At 43.7% G+C, this 20141-nt stretch overlaps 1 protein-coding gene across 13 annotated transcripts in view; it reads left to right on the forward strand.

Annotated features, from left to right (window-relative positions):
* The window catches only part of RBFOX2 (RNA binding fox-1 homolog 2), a 167237-nt gene that overhangs the window by 49219 nt on the left and 97877 nt on the right, over positions 1 to 20141 (forward strand). The window contains exon 1 of one of the 13 annotated variants that reach the window (XM_039382261.1): positions 9111 to 9140. The exons of the other annotated variants lie outside the window; for them this stretch is intronic. Coding sequence (XP_039238195.1) covers positions 9126 to 9140 — 15 coding nt within the window. The 5' untranslated portion in view covers positions 9111 to 9125. Of the gene's footprint in view, positions 1 to 9110; positions 9141 to 20141 lie in introns of those variants that run through there. 13 annotated transcript variants of the gene reach the window in all.

Below are 20141 nucleotides of genomic sequence, written 5' to 3' on the forward strand. Positions count from 1 at the left end.
TTTCCTTTGTGTGGTTTGACAATTGCCAATACCCCTGTTTGAAATATTTTGCTTTTAGTTCTGTTAATGGAGATTTTGCCTGGGATTTCTTACTAGCGTTATGTAATGGAAGTATCTGCAGTCCCTGACACGTGTGTTTGGTCTCTTTCCACCCACCCGTAGTTATCTCAGGTTGATGCTGTGTTCCACCAAAGTCTTTTAGCAGTTTAGTTTTGTTGTTCCTCAGGAGATGTCATTCAGTGTTTATTGGTGTTACCCCTTCATTAGCTGCAGTCATTCCGTTCTTCCTTGCTGATTATGTACTTGTGCCGTTCCCCATAGTGAAGCCGTACTTCAGGCATTCAGCTGTTTTGTCTTCATTAGGTACGTAAGGCTGCTAGGTAATGTCATGGATTATTTTTCTTCTCAGAGGGTCAAATGAAAGAATGTTATTTGAATAAAAGAAGAAATAAAGCGGCTGTGACAATGAGGATAAAAAAATGCACAGAATGTAGTATTTGCTAAGCTGATTTCTTCCCTCTTAGAAGTGTATTTGCAGTTTACTTCTGGGGCTTATTAGTCTTTGAGTCTTTCTAAGTTGGAGTGAATGCATTTTATGATCTTAAAAAGGAATGTTAAAACCCAGTCTTCAAACCGAGCAATACAGGATAGAATTTTATTCCTGTCTCCAGAAACTTTACTATCCCAGGATTTGTAAACTGCTTTCTACACCATAGTAAATTAGATCCCAGCAGTACAGGGCCTCTAGATAAATATAGTAGCCATTATACCTTGATACAGTTGTATTGCCTAGGAAATTACTACTGTTATTGAAAAGGAATTTGCTCAGGGCAAGAGAGTATCCATTACTTCCTGAATAACTCGCTAACATTGTTAACCTTCCTTTACACAAACAAGCCAGGAGGAGTCCCTTTTCTGCAGGATGGTATTACTCTCCATCTGTATTCCCCTTTATCACCAGCGGGCCTAAGCCAAAGTTTCAGCATATTAATAAACTCCCGTGTGGTCCAGGGAAGAGAGCTATGCCCTGTTCTTCCTCTTTCTCTACTGTTACAATACTCTCATATTCATGTCCTTTCTTAATTTGCCGAGTTGTTGCTGTGCTGATGAATTGCTGATGCTGTATGGCCACTTGACATGGTAAGCATGGAGACAAAAAAATGGTGTGATGATGCTGTAGCTCCATTGATGAGGTTTTGGAAACAGTTTCTCTGTTGCCATGTGAAATCTCACACCTTGAATTGGATGCCATCAGTTCATCCTTTTGTATAACTTCCCTTGTGGACTACAGAAAGATGAATTGTTGATGTAGGAGCTGAGTTGCCTTTTTTAAAAAATTTTTTATTTATTTATGACTCCCTCTTCAGAGTCCACAACAAAAGAAGTACCCTATTTAGCACTGTCAAATAAGTCTACGGCACAGAGAATCTTTCTGCCCTTTATCAGTTCAGCTGGACATTTTACTCCTGATTTAACACTAAAAATAGACTTTTGTTGGAGTTTGGTGCTGTCTAATAATTTTCTGCTACTTAATGGAAAAATCGAAGGGAGATCAAAATTTGTGCTCTGGACATTACTAGTGAAGATATTAGGGCAGTTATTAGTTAACTAAACTTCAAAAAGTATATATTTAAATACCAGGATTAGAGCTTATTCTGATCCCCTCTTACAAGTACCTAAATGTATTTGCTATATGCCAATTCAGTATGGACTTTAGACTAGATCCAAGTATGACAGAATTGCAGAAGATACAGCTTGAAAATCAAGCCTGGGGGGGCAACACAGCATCTTGCTAGAATCTCCTCAGAAGGTACTGGGAATTGCAGACTTTGCTCCTAGTCCACCATAGTAAGACTGACAGGTATATTTCACGGAAAATCCCACTTGGCTGCCCAAACTCATGTTTGCTATATCCTGGGAGTGGCTGCATCATCATGCTGTTTCTGCAGGTGAATGCCCAAACCACTATACCAGAGCACTAAGAATTCCTTACATCTAAATGCTCACATGCTCTTGAGCATTTAACTTTGAATTCTCTGGGTTCACAGTTTAGTTTTATTGATGCGGGTGTTCTTGGTTTTAGTTTAAAAGTGTATTGCTGAGCTTTTTCTCTTGAAGAATTGACAGTGCCTTATACAGTAGTGCTCTTGAGCATAGTTGTGAGGGGAGGAAAATACCAAACAAACTCAAAAAAGCTTTTCTTGGGATCCATTTTCTTCCCTCCCCCCTTGAATGATAAGCCTGTGAATTGAGATCTCCTGAAGTTTATTTAAGGACTTAAATTTAATTACTGTGTGAAGTCAGTAGCAGGACAGTCCTTGAAAATTATTGGGTTTGTTTGCATGTGAGGGTGTTTTATTGTTCCAAGCTTTCTGATTTTTGTGGAAGATAAACTAGCTCTTGATAGTTTGCTTTTAAATAAGTAGTCTCTTTTCAGAAACCTCTTGCTGTGTAGCTGAACCATACCTGCAGGAGAGAGAATAGGAATCCAGTTTTCCAGTAATGAAATGGGTTGCTCTATAACAAAATGGCCTTTTTTTTCCCCCCCTTGTAATATGCCAACGTTTGGCTTATTTGCTTGGCAAAACATCTGAAAGGGATTGTGGTATTTTTTTCTGGGTGATTTATTGTATGCACTTTGTGTTCTTGCTTCCTTTCATAAACAGGATAATGCAGAAAGAGGCTTCCTGGAGTCCTTTCGGATGTTAAGAGGAAATCTACCTTGTGGCTCAGAAATTCTTATAATCATAGATAATGCCAGGATCCTGAGCAGAGGGAGTCTTTGCAAATGAGCAGTACTCTGCCGCCAGGGTAGTCTCCAGCGGCACCGAAAGGAGCAAACCAACCTCAAAGAAGATCCTCTTATCTCCATAGGAACTGCATGCGTGCCCAGGGCTGCCTTCTGTGCTTCTCCCCAGATAGCTTCCAGCCCCATTTCTAATATTCTTTATAAAAACCAAAACAAACCCCAAATAAAAATCAACCAATCAAACCAAATAAAAAACGGCAAGACACAAGGCAAGCCCAAACCCACAGCAGGAGTCTGGTTCCCTTGTTCTCTTACCAGGACCTTCTGCCAGAGTCAGATAAGCCATGGAAAGCAGCCGCTGAGTTGGAGAAACTTCTCTCTGGGTGCTGCAGAACATGTCACAGTTCCCATCTCCAGTCAGACCTTTTGTAGATAGTTCTTGAAATGTTTGTAGTGGTGGGACAATGGTCTGAGCCTTCATCCTCAGTCTAAATCCAGCTTCCGCATAAAATATGAGAGCTTGGTCTGGCTGTTGGCTGTGAAAGTCACTGCTTTCCTTTGGTTTGAAATTAAATTTCCCTCTTCAATCTGCTCCAGCCTTGGGGTACCTTCCCTCCCACTCCCCAGCCATGGAAAACTGCACAGTGAAGATGAACGTGTAGATTCAATAGCACTTACTAACCATAAAAGAATAATCTTTATTTTAGAGTTCAGCCTATTTTAAAGTGTTTTACAGTTTTGTTTGACAGGTAAGGTTGCCAGGAAGCCTTATGAAACATTAGGAATAGATATTTTTATGATCACTATTCTTTATTCACGTATCCTGAATGCTCTCCCAGATGTGTTCAGGTACCCAGGTTAATTTGCACTTCCCTACCAGTAGCTTTCCACTGGCATCTTTGTTCTGCAAACATTCTATTATCAGACCCCATTTCATTTTTCACTCTGCTCAGCACTGGGCTGTTATTTTAGCTCTCATTAGTGGAAGAGTTCCAACATGGATGCCTCTAGGAAAGTTCAGATGCTGCGAAAATTGGTATTGGTGCCTTCCCCTGTAGCATTGCTTTCCTGATGCAGTCTTCTGTATGACAGAAGCTGGCCGAGCTCAGCTAGCAGCAGCAGCACTTTAATAATAATGGGCTTCAAGAAACACCTGCATTTGGGGTTGCCATTGCACCACAGTGGTACTTTTGGCCTTGCAGCAGGTTTAATGTTAGTACTGCAGTTAGGGCTTGTTAGAGCCGCAAGTGCAGGTGATGCAGTTCAAAGCAGACCGCGCACCTTCCCAAGTGTCCACATCTAAATATGTTCACAGTTGTAGTTTGGTTAAAACCCACTTGTTATCTGGTTACATCCCTTTTGTTTGCAAGCTTGAGCCAGATAAGAGAACCGCAGAGCTGTTTGTTGGGTGACTGTTGGAACATCTTCCTTAGTTACTGCTGGAATGGAAAGCATTTCGTTATCACAGACTGCAACAGCTGACTTTTCTCCAAATATAGAACAGAAATACGTATTGAATCCTTTGGCTCTTTCTTCAGTGTTGGGAATGTGTCTACCTTTTCCCCATAGTAGCAAATCAATGCAATTGCTGGAGTTTCTATTCTTGAGAAGCTTTGAAAAACTCATTATCATCTTCCAGCTTTGACTATGGATTTTACCTCCTGTTGTTAGGATTCCCTTGTAAATTTTATTTTTCCCCTTTCTAATTTCCTTTCTATTTTCTTCTCTCAGCTTTTTTTTTTTTTTTTTCCACTTGCTAGAATATATACAAGTGTTCAAGTGTGGGGATGTGACAAGGAAGCCCAATAGGCAGTCTGTCTGTCTAGGAAAAATATGCCGGTGTACCTCTGGTCCCACTCAAGTACTCAGTATGTACGTAGATACACTGGTTTGGTCTCTATTCTCCTTACATATATCCAAATGCAATTGTCACCGTCATTTTAACTAAGCTACCGCTAATTTCTGTTTTTACAACTGATTGCTCTTTTCTGTCAAGATGGAATCTAATATGGACTTACTCATTTTCAATGTAACACTTCTTGAACTAAGAAATTGTTTTCTGTAATTTAGAAATTTGGAGGGCGTTCTTTGGCATTAGCCCCCCGATGCCTCCTGTGAATGTCGTTGCATTAGAAATTCCTGATCAAATGGGTTTTTCCCTCTGTTATGAAGAGGTGCTCAGCTAGCCACTCATCCTGTGTGCTATCTAATGTGATTTCAGTAGTGTGTAGCAGGCACACCAGCTTGTACCCTGTCTTGAGCTTTATCTGCTAGAATGTTAATCCACGAGCATTTGAAATCATATGCCTCTGAGACACCATCAGCTAGAAAGAGATAACGTCAGTTTGAAACTGTGCTGTACCCGTTCCCCATTTGCCCACTCTGATCTCTCCTAAATAGGCTAGAACTTTTTGTAGAATATTTTTTAAGCATTTGGCTTATTTGAAACTTATATACCAGCAGTGGTTTTGGGTTCAATCTGTGTACATAACTGAGCAGCCACGATTACTCTTATGTCATTAAGGCTTTTGATACTGGTACAGAAGCAGGTAGAATTTTTTTTTCCTTTTTATCAGTGCCTGTTATTTTGCCAAAGACATTTAAATAATATTAAATATGTGGTTACTTGATCCTTTTTTTGTCTTTTTCCTTTTGTTACTTGCTAAGACCTTCCTTACCTCTCTAACAAACATTAGTCTTTCCAGACTGCTTTTTTCCCCTTTCACTTTGATTTACACAACAACCTCCCATCAGAGAAGAGGGACCAATGTTTCACTAGGCTGCAACTCTCTGAACATTTTTCTGGTTGCTTGGTATATATTAATTTTAAAATATTTTTCTTTCTGCTTTTAATCTTTTTTGAGACATGAAAGATCCCTAAGAGATCATGTGTATTTCCACACACAGCAGCCTCTCTGAGTTCCCTGACACATATCCTGTAAAGCTCTGTTGTTAGGATTAAGACAAAGCATTTGCAGAGGATCCTAGCTACCTGTTTCAGAAGCCTGTCTTAGTTATGTCTGTCTTTCTGGAATAAGATGCATTGACATACTGTTGTCTTCTTGCTCTTTAGAGAATAGTTTTGGGTTTTTTTAGGATAAATTTTTTTAGAAAAAAGTGTGTTGTATTGGTACTTTGTACAAACTATCTAATGTAGTTGAAAAATCTGAATAAAAGCTTAAAGAAGGCGTAATAATTTGTCTAGTTGTTCCCCCCCCAATAGTTGTATTGACCAAGTAAATATTTTTCTTGCTTCTGAGGCTAAAATGGTTACCCCACTGCCACCTGTACTGTTTACAACTGTGGATAGTCTTAGGCATGCACCTCATGTTCTTAGTGTTGGTTTGAGCCTCTGGGCAGCAGCAGCGGCTCTGTCGAAGCGAGTCATCCTGCAGCCTCCTTTTCTGACCTGCCGGGTACTCCTCTCACTGCTTGAGAATACTGAGTGTTGAGAAACCTGCTCTTGCAGTTCATCAAACAGGGCTCCTGCTCCAGGACAAGGGTATTACATCACTGCTCTTCTCAGTAATCTTCTCATATACCTTCCATGGAGAGGTGGTGGCCTTGTAGCAACAGCGAAATAAATTTTGAGTCAGTATTTGGATGATTCAGGGAGGGTTCATGGGTCTTGTTTTGATTTGGAGGTTGAATATAACCTGCACAGCTGTGGAGTTGCTGTGATGATGCTTGTAACTAGTTTCAGTTGTTGACTGGGATGATCTGTGACAAGTCTCACTTGTTGAAATTAAGGAACAGGCTTATTCTGAAAGTTTCTTTTTTTTCTTTTTTTCCCCCCCTATGGAAGAGTGACCTAAAGGATGAGAGATCCTGGGGAAGAAGGGGGAGAATTTTTTTCTTTTTTTTTCCCTTTTCTTATTTTTTTTTAAATTAGGGAACTTGATAGTAACTCTTCAGCTTAGTTTTAAACACTCATCATTTTCAAGTCTTTTATGGTAATACATATGAAGTAGGATTTATTTGGGTTTGCTCACCTGGTCCATGTGTCTTCTCACTTTCTCCTCTGCACACAAGGAATCTCAGCTTTCATTAAAATGTTACTTAAGATCATTTTTGGATCCTGATTCTGGATCAGAAGAAAACCTTAAAAATGCCATCAAGGTTATTTGGTGCAGAAGTGTCTGCTTGAGTCTGCAGGCTGGTTGAACTAGTCACTGCTGCTGGTGTGACCCTGCTGCAGAGATGTTAACAGAAGTGTCTAACCATGATGCAAATGTCAGCATTGCTGCTGTTTCACTCCTCTCAGAGCCTTTGAGAACAGGTTTATGGATCACATGCTTCACTCTTTGGAGACTGTGGTGCATAGGCTTTGGTGCCATAAGTGATTTTTAGGAACATTGCTTTTCACCTTCCCAACCTGACCCATTGTGCAAAAAGGTGAGAACAGATGGGGACCTGCGCAATGCCATAGTGGAACAGCCCTGTGACATCCCATGTTCCTGGAGGACCTTCTGCTCCTTCCCCTGAAAAGCAGGGCCTGAATTTTCCTGGCTGGAAAATGGAGCGTCATCTTGCCTAGTCCCTAACTAGTACATCCCTATGACTGCTATGTCCTGGTCGTGACAATAAGCCTTTTTTCCCCGGTTTTTATGTGTGACTGCAGTGACAGTCATGTATTTATTTCCTTAGAGCCCATCGGCGTCCTGTGTGTTCATGCCTGTTCCTGGGACAAGCCTGCCCTGGGGTGTGTCTGTGGCTTGCTGAAGGCGAGGGGAGCCTGTGGAGTGCAAAGCATGTCTGGGATGTCTGGTCTGGCTGTGGTGGGAGGCCCATCCATTTGTCACCCCATGTAGGTAGGGCTTCACTTGTGTGTGGAGCCTGGAGCCTGGCAGGCCACAGGATGCTTGCTTTGCTCGAAGCCCACTGGATTGCATTTAAGTAATCTATAAGTACAGGGAGCAGAGGTGATACGTGGAATAGCACTGTTTCTATATCTTTAGCTGAGATAAAACTATTCCTTCAAAACTCATTTCCAAGGAGACCAGTGCCTCAATGAAAACAAAGTTGTTTTTTTTGTTTGTGGTTTTTTTTGTTTGCATTGTTTTTTTTTCCTCCCCTGTTAGACACAGGGCCATATTTAACTTAGCTTTTGGAGCCCAGCGAGGGAAGTCAATTCTTCATTTTGAGGTGGGAAGGGCAGGGGGCGAGAAACCCGTTTTCCTAGTTTGGAAGAGCGGTTTAACTGATTAATGAGATGTGAGGTGACACTCATCCTGTGGCATCGGGCACGGGGGATGGGACGAGGATTCGCTCCTGCAGGGAAGGGCTTGCTGGTGCTTGTCTTGGTGGCTGGGGCGAGTGTCTTTTGCTCAGCGTGCCTTTCGCCTTTCCCGGGGCTGCCGCCCCACCGGCAGAGCTTTGCTGTCCTGAAATTGGAGCAGGCTGGGAGCGCAAGGCTGCAAGGGCACTTGCCCCAGTCAGACTTGGGGGGAAAGCTGCCTCCAAGCAAGTGGGAACCCGATACACTCTGAGGAACCGGAGCCAGCTGCTGCTTTCCCTTTAGCAATATGCAAGCCTGTAAAATACTCATGTGGAGCCACCTGCGAAAGCAGATTAACCCCTTTATCTGTGTCGCTTCTTTTCTCCAGCTCACGCTGCCAGTGGTTGTTTTTCCTGAGGGAGTTCCAGGGTGGCTGGCACACACAGATTTTCTGCTTAGCTTCAGGATCCCCACAGTTGTGCTCCTTGATTCCTGTCAGTGGTTAATGATTAAATACAGCTACTGAATTGTAACCGAATTTGGGGTGTTGACTAGTGGGGTAGATGAAGACGTGCAGAACCTGCCTATGGCACCTTTCACGGCTCCTGCATCTATGGATGATTCCTGCAGAAGCAGTTAGTGGGTGGGTCAGGGAATGGGTCCTCACCCCCAGTGACCTTGGACGACAATGCTCTGTTCTTGCCTCGTTCACGGCTAGAGATCCCTTCTTCTAAAGTAAGCGCTCTCCGGCACTGGGAGCTGGGCTGCATTTATTACTAACCCCACCCATCCCTGCCTCTTGCAAGAATCCTGTGAGGCCGAGATTGTGTTTTTAGAAGCAGAATGACAGAGAGAAATTCCCTGGAGGCGAATGCAGAGTGTGTGCTGTGCACGCCAGTACAGACACACGGGGCTGGGAACTCCCAGAGAGAGATTAAGTGCGAGAGAAGAGCGCAGAGCAGCCAGAGCTGGAGGAGGGGGGTGGAGGAGGCGAGACGCTTTCTAAGCCTCAAACTGAGCCGTTCGGATTTTTTTTTCTTTAAGAAAAAAAAAAAAACAAAAACCACCCTCAACCAACCTCGGTCTCGACAATCTTACTGAAGTGCCTCTTGTGTTGCCGGATCATCTCACTGCTGGGTTTGAAGGACCCAGGCTAACATGATGTACCTCTGGGTGAGTAGGAAGCGTGTGTGAGGGCTTGCACACTTTGCACATATAAGGAATGGAAAGCTGAAGGACTCTGCACTAACGTGAGTGGCCTTCACTGTTGGGCTTAGCTCTCTGCAGCCTCTACACACAGTGGGCTATTTTTCCCTTGTAAAAAATAATATTTTGAACAGGTACTATTAACAGGGTATCGAGCAGGTTTTTCCTGTGGTTATAGGTTTCTCTGGAGAGAACAGTTTTGGGCAGGTGCCTTGGAGACAAGATTTTTGGTATAATGCTCATCACTGTCTGCCATCTGAGAGACCTCTGTGTGTATATATATATACATATATATATATATATATATAATTTTTCTTTGGTTGCATAACACTGTTCCCATGTGCCTCTGCTTTATGGGATTTTGGTGTTACTGAGAGACATCCCAGGTAGTGAAGGACTGCTGCTGAAAGGGATCTGTAGTCACTGAAGGTTAGGAGAGGAGCAGGAAGGGAATACATAGTTTTGGAGTTTGGGAGAGAGAAGCTGTTTCTACAAAAGTTGGATGCAAGGTTGTTTTTCCAGAAGTGGCACAGTTACTCCTCAAGTTTCTGGTGGAGTATGGAAAATAATGTCAGGAAAAACATGTGTAAAGTGTTACATAGATCCAGCAAGCAAAGTAAAAGCTTATATAAAGGCATATATATTTTCAGCCTTTGAGCAAGGACTGGAATTTCCTCTGGAGCAGTCAGTTCTCTTAGAGTGCTCAGTCATCTATGTGTAGTTTTGTCTGCTCCTGGGCACCCTTGAGATCAGCAGTTTGCCCTTGGGTTTCCTTACCTAGATATGTGAGGTGAAGAATAATTGGGTTCCAAGTTTTTTTCTTTTTTTTTTTTTTCTTAAAACCCACCCTCGTTCCTAACACTGAGTGTGGGGGCTCTCGCTGCTGCTGGCTGCTGTTAGAGTCTGACTCCCCATCACTCCCAGGAACAAACACTGGTTTATTTTAGCAACAAAGCAAGCCTTGGAACCCAGGCAGAAGGATTTGACTTCCCTCCTTTGCACATACACACACTATCTTTGTTGCAGGGTAACTTGACTCTGCGCAGGGGTATGCACACTTGCCTGGTTTCATCCAGCAGGCCCTGCTGGCAGGCACGTCCACCTCCTCTGCTCTTCCTCTTGCCACAGCCTGGTGTGCGGGACCCCAGTTGGGGTGCTGGTTTTTAGTGAGAGAGACTGGGCAGGCCCCATGGCTCAGCTAAGATTTGTGCTTGGTTTGGTGGGTGGGGTAAGAGGAGAAGTAATTCAGCCATGCTGCTGCTGATTTTAGATAAGGAGTAAACAATGGAGATGTTCCTTACTCTGCTAAAACGAAGAGGATGAGTGTGGGAGCAGACTAGAGCTGCCCTGCTACCTCCTCATGCTGAGGGGTGTGTGAGCACTGTAGTGTAAAGCAGAGGTGTTAGCCTGCCTAAAGACCAGCTTTTGCCCAAAAGGTGAAGCCTTGTCCTGGATTCTTAAAAGAAGGTTGAGTTTTGGGATGTTTGCTGACAAGACGAAGGCTGGTAACCCTCCGTGGGGTGCCGCTTCTGCCTGCACCCTAAACTTAGGGCAGTACTGCTGCTGTGTATGCATTGCAGTTAAACTTAAGAGAAGTGGGGAAAAGAAATGTTAAATGCTTGAAAATAGCTGAAGGGGTTTTAAAGGCCTCATCTGGGCACTGTGCCATGATAATTAAAGAAATTAGTGAATTTTTGCTATCTATATATGATCTTTGCCTTTTCAGTACAGGTTACCTTATTACTTTCGGGGAATCTTCTCCTCCTTGGTCCTTTCAGGAACGTTTTCTTCCATGCCTATTTGTGTTTCTGCTTTAAGCTCTTTTTATCTGACAGGCTGCATAACCTTTAGCAGTGAGAACAAGGAGCCTCAAGTGACAGATCTGGTTTGGTGTGGGGTTTGCTGTGCCTCGCCTGTGCCAGTTTCTTGCTTCCCTGCTCACAGGTTCCCCCCCTACCTCCCATTGTCTCCTTGTTCCCATGCTGTCTTTTTTTCTGTTCTGTGCCTCTTGTCCTTGGAATGTCAAGACTTCAGTAGATGCGTGGAGATTTGTACTGAGTCATTCCTTAATTCAATGCATGAAGCTACATTAATGCAATGTTAAATTTGAGGTTTTAAATATGCAAGTCCTGAAATCCAGAATTAAGGTTCCCACAGCAACCATAATGTTTCTTCCCCCCACCCCCCAAGGGGTGCACATTACAGAATTATCTTCTTCGAAGAGATTGTGCAATATTGAGTGCTGTCAGGTTTGACAAATAGTAAAATAAAAAGGAGAATATGTCTTTCTCTGCAACTGTGGTATAGCATGGATACCGAACCCAGACATACAGGCTACCTGCAACATCACAGTCCCTGATCATAATGCTGTCTCTGGAATGAAGTGGTGCTGTAGCCTTGGTTCAGACTGACATTCTTGCTTGATGAACTGTATTCCCTCGGGTTAAACTTGTTGCAGGATACTCTTAAATATTTGAGAGCCTTGTAGACTACAGGAGATTGTGGGCTGTGGAGATCTGGAGAGTGGGAACCTTAAAATATCTATTGTGATGACCTAATGCTTGGCATTGTGAGGGAAGTGAAGGCGGCAGACTATCTGTGCCATTAAATATCAAGAGAGACTATTTATCTTAACACTTTTACTGTGTAGGATGCAGTTGTATGAAGTCTTTCTGAGGCAGAGATGGTATGATAGTCTCTCTGATGGCGTAGACCACTTGAGTGCATCGTCAGTGTTGAAACTCAAGGTGGGTGCTTTGCCATATGTATAGGTGTGTATAGGAATTCTGTTTTGCAGACAAGAGTATTTTGGGGGGGGGGACGACCATTTAACTCTGCTTTTGTCTCTTCTCTCATTCGTCCCCATTTGCATGCAGCTGTCTGGGCTCCTGAATTGCTCGAGAGGGCTCCTAGTCATCCATTCTCTGAATGGGACATGGGGTAATTTGGACTATGAAGGCAAGAGGGTCTTTACTCTGAGGGAAGTCAGTACTGACAACATGGGGGCAGGTGTTCTGCTGGTGACAGCCAGGAGCAGAGTGGTTTGAATGTGGAAAAAGTGTTCAACCCTTTACTGGATAAGAAAGCCCGATTCTTTTTTTTTTCCTCCCATTTATGAGCAGATGAATCTTTGTGTACTGTGAGTCATAAGATATAATCTAGAGTCATTTCATTCCAAGTATTTTCTAAAGAGCATGATGTGTTCTGAGAGTTGCATGTATGAATGTCGCCTTGTTGGAGGTCTGTTTTTACAAGAAAGGTTGAAAGGAAGGGGCAGCAGCCCTATGAAGCAATTTATCAATCATCCTTCTCCTGTGCTCAAAGACAGCTGAAACTATCAAAGGCAGGAGGGACCAAGGTATGGGAGGTCCATGCTGTTGCTAGGCTTCTGGTAGGAAAGCACTGGATTCATTGCTCTGATCTCAGTTTATAGTGGGTATGGATAATTTCCTCATTTCTCGCAGCCACGTACAGGGTACATGCTGAGCGTCTGTGAGAGGGCTGGCTGCCTATTGCAACTAGAAATGATTCCTTTCTCTAGAGCCTTGTGAAAGTGAACATCTTACCTAGACCCACTAATTACCATACAGCAAGAATAATGCTAGTAAGCTTGCCAAACTCATTTTGAATTTTTTTTTTTTTAGTTTTCTTCCTGACCTGTCTTTTACTTGCCTTTTGTCACTTAAAAGTCTCTCCTTGCATTCACTGGAATAACTTTTCCCTCTAGGCTGCAAGCTCATCAGCTTTACCACCAAGGGATTGGAAACCCAACTCCGATGCCAAACTTGAGTCTTAGCAACATGCTCTTCCTCACGCCAGGTCTTTCTGTTATTTGTTTGGTCTTTTTTCATGAGAGTGAAAAGTATGAACATTACGGCATGGTTTTCGAAGTGTGCGTTTGATAGCAGCAAAGCAAGTGGCTATCCAGGGAAAACTGCCTCCCTGCTTTGTTCTGGTGCCAAGCCTGGGGCAGCTCTTGCTGGGGAAGTCTGGCTGTGCCTCTAGGTCTTTGGCTGGAACCTGTTTGGTAGGCATGGCAAAGGAACACGTCAGCCAAAATGGCAAATGAAGCTCTGACGGGAGGGAGAATGCGCAGTTGCTGTATGTGAAAGGTGCGCGTGGCGTGGTCAGTGCTAAGAGAGGTTAAAATGGGGTTGCCTTTGGGAGACTGTGGCTGTGAGGGTGTAGAAAGGTTTTCCTGATTGCCTATTAGAGGTCAGGTCTGGGTGAATTTCTGCGAGTGTATTAAAAGACATTTTGTGTTAATATAAACACTGATTTTTGGATTCTTGCTCCAGAGCAGGAAAGCTCTGGAAAATCATAAAATGGAGCTCATGTGAAAATCCTCGAGTGAGTAACCTGAAAGCTGATTCCCCAGCCTGCAAGTCCCTGCGGTGCCATACTGTGGCATGCATACATAGCAGCTTGAATCCAGAAGTAATATAGTTATGTTTGTCCAGCTCTGCAGCTGAGATAATGAGTTCTGCTGCTCGATAAGGTTTATTAGCTTTGGTGCAGCACCTCATGAACATGGTTATACTGCTTCCACACTTGAACTGTTCCGTGCACAGCTGGGTTGGGGATATCTGCATTGTGTTCTTTTGGGGGTTAGTGTGACAAAGTGACTTGCATTTGTTTGCATCTAGGGTTTTATAAAAGCTTTGGAGTTTTGGGAAACAGAGAAAGAAGAGTTTATGAAAGAGATTATATAATGTGACTGTCTGTGTTATTAGAGGACTAAAGTTGATAATCCAGGTGATCTTTTCCAATTCTGTGTTCCTGCAAGCCTGTAATTGTGGAAGATGTCAAGGTCACAGCCGAGATGAGAAAGCCCAGTGCAGTTCAAAAAGAGAAGGTATTTCATGGCTTCAGGATCAGAATGATCTCTTCTGTAGGATGATTTTATCTGGTTTTGTATAAATCAAGTGTCCAGCACATTGCCATCATATTAAGGAATTCCCTTCCTTGAGGAGTCTAAACAAAAGAATTAGGGGGATGTAGACTGGCTGAGTTGGTGTGAATTTCTCCAGCAGCTCTTCTGCCTGACTGCTGTATTCCCACCTGTCCAAACAGTGACGAGCACAGGGGACTCTGTTTGCTGTAAGCCTGTCCAAGTCCTGGGAGACTGACAGGGACTGGGTCATGTTTAAGTTAGTTTTTCACAAAACAGCCTGTTTATCTTGGAAGGAAGAGAATAAACCATAGGAGAATAAGGAGAGAATAAACCTCAGCCTTCCTGATTTCCAGCTGAAAGCTTGAGGAAGAGCGCAGATAATAGCGATTTGAGACTGAACATCTGTGTTTCCTGCACTTCCCATGGTGCTTATTTGCTAATATTAATTCCATTAGCCCCAGAACTGTTTTCACAGAGTCACAGAATTGTTAGGATTGGGAGGGACCTCTTGAGATCATCTAGTCCAACCCCCCTGCCAAGGCAGGGTCACCTGGAGCATGTTGCACAGGAATGCATCCAAGTGATTTTTAAATGTCTCCAGAGAACGGGATTCCATAACCTCCCTGGGCAGCCTGTTCCAGTGCTCTGCCACCCTCAATGTAAAGAAGTTCTTCTTCATGTTGAGGTGGAACTTCCTGTGTTTTGGTTTATGATCATTGTTCCTCGTCCTGTCACTGGGCACCACTGAAAAGAGTCTGGCACCTGCCTTTGAGATATTCATATGCATTAATGAGATCCCCTCTCAGTCTTCTCTTCTCTAGACTAAACAGGCCCAGGTCCTTCAGTCTCTCCACATAATAGAGATGCTCCTGATCATCTTTGTGGCCCTCCTGCTGGATCTTCTCCAGTAGCTCCTTGTCTTTTTTGTACTGAGGAGCCCAGGACTGGACACAGCATTCCAGATGTGGCCTCACTAGTGTTGAGTAGAGGGGGGAGGATCACCTCCCTTGGCCTGCTGGCCAAACTTGTTCCTATGCACCTCAGGATACCATTGACCTTCCTTTCCACAAGGGCACGCTGCTGTCTCATGGTCAACTTGTCACCCACTAAGACTCCCGGGTCCTTCTCTGCAGAACTGTTCTCTAGTAGGTCAGCCCCCAACCTGTGCTGGCACTTGGGGTTATTCCTCCCCAGGTGCAGTACCCTACACTTGCCCTTGTTGAACCTCATTAGATATCTCTCTGCCCGACTTTCCAGTCTGTCAAGGCTGTCCTAGTCCCCAAGGCTATGGCGGCAGTATAGGAGAGGTCTTTGAGTGGCTCTAAATTGGAGTGGCTTTTTTGCCACAGCTCTAAGCAGTCACTAGAGTAGCAACTGTGTATGTGTGCATGCCTAACCAAAAGGATGATTGGATGGCTTATGCAGTTAGCTGGAAAAGATTCCTTCATCCTTCAGTGAGGGCTACTGGGTCAGCAGGAGCTTGAGTCACAAAATGTTTTCTTTGCAGAGTGGTGAGTGTGGAGGAGGATCTGCGGTCTGGATGGTACCCCGTACTGAGGGCCGTATGATGCACCCTGTGGCCATGCATTGGATAGACAAGCTGTGCTGATGGACCAGTGCAGATAGTTCCATGCTGGAAGTGAAAACAGGCCTGCAGAAAATTAGGAAATCAATTGAGGATGTGCTTTGTGCCCTCCGGTGCTAAAGTGTTTTACTGAAAGTGTTAAAGATTCCTCAAAGCTGTGAAGAAGCTTAAACAAGTAATTAAGTTTCCTTCATCTGTCCCTTAAATTTAGGTTTCATTGTTCTCAGAGTCCTATGTCTCATGACTAATATACTGCCTGCACAATGCACTGGCTGATTTTTTACCAGATGGTTCTTGGGTCTGTAACTGAATCCAGGGCAAAGGCATTTAGTTTTTCTCCTGCCTCAAATGAAAGATGCTGTCCCCCACACAATGCTCTAATTGAATATTGGACATAAGACAATGATGAAGTGAAAATATTTTGACCAGATGACAATTTTTAAAGATATTCTTAGGGATTATTATTCATTGTGTTTTAAGGAGCTGACATAGGATGATTCTAGAACACTCCTTTTTTTTATAATTTATAAATAATTTCATGTTGAAACAAAGTTTAAATGCAGAAAAATGCTGAAATTTAATTATGTATATGTGGCTAGAAGATAGAAAATGTGCAGTGTGAACTGCCTGTTGCTATTTTTTTACTTTTCATTTCTGTTGTAATAGCCTCCTTTTTCATCCCACTCTCAGTCACGATGGTGATGTCTGCTTGCATCCATGACATATCTTTTGGATGGAGAACCCTTATGAGTAAAGACAAAGCATCCCTCAGGAAGGTGGCAAAGCCTGTTTGGTGCAGCACAAGTGGGGTGTGTAGCCCTATGAGGACCATCTCAGTAGCACTGCAGAGGAGCTTTGCTCCGAGGCCTGTTGGATCCAGAAGTAGTTGCAGCTTCTCTCCCCCCCTCCACCCGCCAAATTTATTACATTGTGATTTTAGCTGCTGCTTGAGTGAGGAGGAACAGTGAATGACAATTACTTTTTTTGGTTCAGATAGCTGAAAGGAGAAGCCCATTCAGCATACATGAAGCTACTGACTGCAACATCTTTTAAGAAATGGGCGGTATTGGTATTTTAAAATGTTAGTGTTGGGGAAATTTTTTCTCTGCAGAAAAAACTTTGTCGGAGTGTGTATGGTGTATGTGTAACTGCTGATTTTAAACACCTTTTGGACTGAGAAGTGCTGTAGAAATATGAGATGCTTTAATGCTTTTTCCTTGCATGAGGAATGTTGCTCTCCAATGCAGCTGTTTAGCTGTTGCGAACAGGTGTGCAATAAACACCCCTTCCCTCTTCAACCAAGTGTGGTGGTGATAGATACCCTCTCATTTAAACATGCATGATTTTCTCTCCTACAAGAATTAAAAACTTTAAAAATAGCATATGTATCTAGAAAGAATATCTAGCCTTGTCCTGTTTCCCTCTTTCCCTCCCCCTTGCTACCAACTCAAATTACCGACAAGCTTTGGAAATTTCGGGGCAGGGGGACAGAGGTGCAGCTGGCCTGCATGTGTTGCACCAGCTGTAATGCAAATGATACATGCTGAAAGAGGCTTTTCTCACTTTTGTAATTCTTGGATATTGTTGTGCAACAGGGACATGCGACAATTTGCCTTAAATGTATTTGCTGATATGTTCCACTGAGCATACTGCATCCTTTGTTCCTTGCCGGCAAGAGACTATCAAAATCCAATTGCCCATCGGCAGCATGTCTGATTGCAGCTGGGACTGTCCTCCTGGCTTTCCTATCCATCATTCCTGAGGTGATCCCATCACACTTGAAAACAGTTAATTTAGAGCTGGCCAGAACATGGACTTTGGTAAATCCTCAGCTTTTTTGGACAATTGTTTGGACAATTTGTAATAAAGCACAATTTTTCTGTCCTTTGTCTCTGAAAGTGGCATTAACCTATTGCTCTTCTGCCTAAGAGGGCTGAAGGGGACGTGCTTGGCCAGCCTGTGCACAGGTTCTCTGTGGGTACCTGTCAACTTTTCTGCTGCTTATCTGGAGCAGTAAAAACACAGGCACTGGAGGTTCAGCTGTGTAAAAACAAAAGCTGATGTTGATTTAATCCCATTACATTGCGTTGATCTCTCAACCACTGGACTCTTAGTAGGATTCCAGCTTTAATCCTGTAAGGATCAATCTGACCCGTTGCTTTTCTGTCCTGATCCTAAATCCCCCTTTAATCTTGTTAATTACACCAGGCCTTTTTTGGTTTCATTTTTTTCCCTTGTGGACCAGCAAAACCACATTAAATCTTCACGTTGCTATCTCTGACCTGGTGTTTTTACCCTTTGTTCATCCTGTTGAGGAGCAAGGTGCTCCTGAAGGCTGGTTTCACTATTCATAGCAGTGTGTTTGGTGCTCCAGTGGGCTGCTTCTGCTGACTCCTGAGGACTCAGCTAGTTACGCTGTTGTGCTGAATCCCTCCTGATTCTGTCAGGAGTTTTCTTTTTTTTTTTTCATTGTGGTTTGATATTGTACTGCGTGAAGGGGTTGGGGAATCACAGAACGAGAGCCACTTTGAAATTACTTTCTTATTTTAAAGATAAAGGTTTTTTTGGAACAGAATCCCAATGACTGGCATTGAGGGCTTTGGAGTTGAAGACAATGTCAAGGAACATGGAGCACTGCTCGGGTGATGAGGCAAACACTCTGAAAAGGCTCAGACCCGGGTCAAGGCTTAGGTAGTCCCATGGCTCACAGATATATTCTGAAGGTCACAGAGAAATTCAGCTGCTTAAATCAGCCTTTTTATGTTTATGTGTGTTCGGTGGCTTGAGGAGAGGAATAATGTGCATTCAGACTTGAGGCTCTTTATCTTCACATTGCACTGTCTGCAGGCCTCCAAACCCAGCACTGCCTTTTCTGTGTAATGCACAAGGCCAATTTCTCACTGTGACAATCTGCTCCTGGCACTTGCAATAATAGAAACTAGCTGTGCTTAATGTATTCATCTCTGGTATTTCCTATACTGTAAAGAAGAAAACCAACCAAAAATTGCACCTACTTTTGCTGTAACTTGATCAAGAGCTGACAGACCATTTCTGGAACATGTCTGTGCTGGGATCCTGACCGTTCTGCCAAATTCTGTGCCTTTATCTTGCAGTGCTGCGCCTTCCCTTTCCCCTATCCATGCTGCTCTGTCTCACCCAGCAGAGGCTTCTGCTTTTCCAGCCTTTCAGCCAAATCCTGACTTCCTACCACCTTGCCAGAGCACCATGGGTCTGATTTCTCTCCTTGCCAGAATGCAGGCTGTAGGTGTGGGTCTGCCATAGAAGCTGACTCCCTTTTAAACCAGACAGAGAGGAAACTGAGTTTGGATCACAGAGGATGAGCTCCGTGGATGCATTTATTCCCATTAAAGCAACCCTTGTGCTTAGTTTTTGGAAAACACTTAGAGCCATGACAAGTAGCAATTGCTTTTAAGGAAACGTGGGCATTTTCCTAGCAGTTCTAGGGTTAAGGAAATTGTAGAGGGGTGACACGGTGACTGTTCCCTATTTTTGTGTGTTGCCAGTAGCGAGAAGGGGGAAACTTTGATTTCTAATCCGCTTTGGAGGAGGCTCCGTATCAGGGCTGCACAGAAACATCCAGTCAAGCAGCTCCTTTATCATAAAGGGGATTTTAATTAAAACTGTTCTCGCATCATGAGCGAAATGAGCGTCAGTGCCAGCCAGCCCTGTACTGGGCATTTATCTCCTTCAAACCACATTACCAGTAATTGCTGCATTAAATCAAAGTCGAGGGAGATTACAGGTCTGAATTGGGCAGGCGGCCGGTGCCAGCGCGGGGAGCTCCGTGCTGCTGAGTCGCTGATACGGGAACCCCCTCCGCCCCCCAGCTGGGGATGAGGGCTGCTGGATCCCAAGAAGCCCTTCTCATTATGGGGTGGGAATTTTTGTCATAACCTCGGAGGAGTGGCAGGCTGTATGCTTGGAGCATTTTAAGCCACTGGTGTTTTTCTATTAGCTTCCTTTTAAAACAAACAAACCAAATAACAAAACAAGCCCTGTGGCATTGACATCCCACCCCTGTCTCTTGTTTGGATCCACCAAAGACATTCCCTTTTATTCGTCTTCTACTGCTTTTTCCAGCCCTGAAACTTAAGAATTAATCACCTCTTGTTTTGATATGTCCTTTTTTCTCTACCCTCCTTGCCACAGCTCTGCTGTGGAGCTGCTAGCTTGGTTCCTCTCTGTCCCAACATGGGAGAGCTTCTCCCCTTCTTCACCTCTCCCCCCACTGAGGAATTGTATCTTCCTTGACCTATTGTTCCTTTGCCAACTATGGCTCATTAGTTTGTTTAATTATTTTTCTAGGTTTTGTGTTGTCTCTAGCTCTAGAGCAGCTGTTTCCCTTCTTCTTTTCTCTGTACTTGGACCATGGTGACTCCAAAAAACATCTGATCATCCTAGCATTGCTCTTGCTTCCACTCTCCAGACCTCTGTCAGGGCAAGGCTGAGGAGTGGCCATGCCCACATC

This window comes from Pipra filicauda, unplaced genomic scaffold (assembly GCF_003945595.2).
Source record: "Pipra filicauda isolate LSUMZ 115617 unplaced genomic scaffold, ASM394559v2 scaffold262_size1072369_pilon, whole genome shotgun sequence".
Classification (NCBI taxonomy): Eukaryota; Metazoa; Chordata; class Aves; order Passeriformes; family Pipridae; genus Pipra; species Pipra filicauda.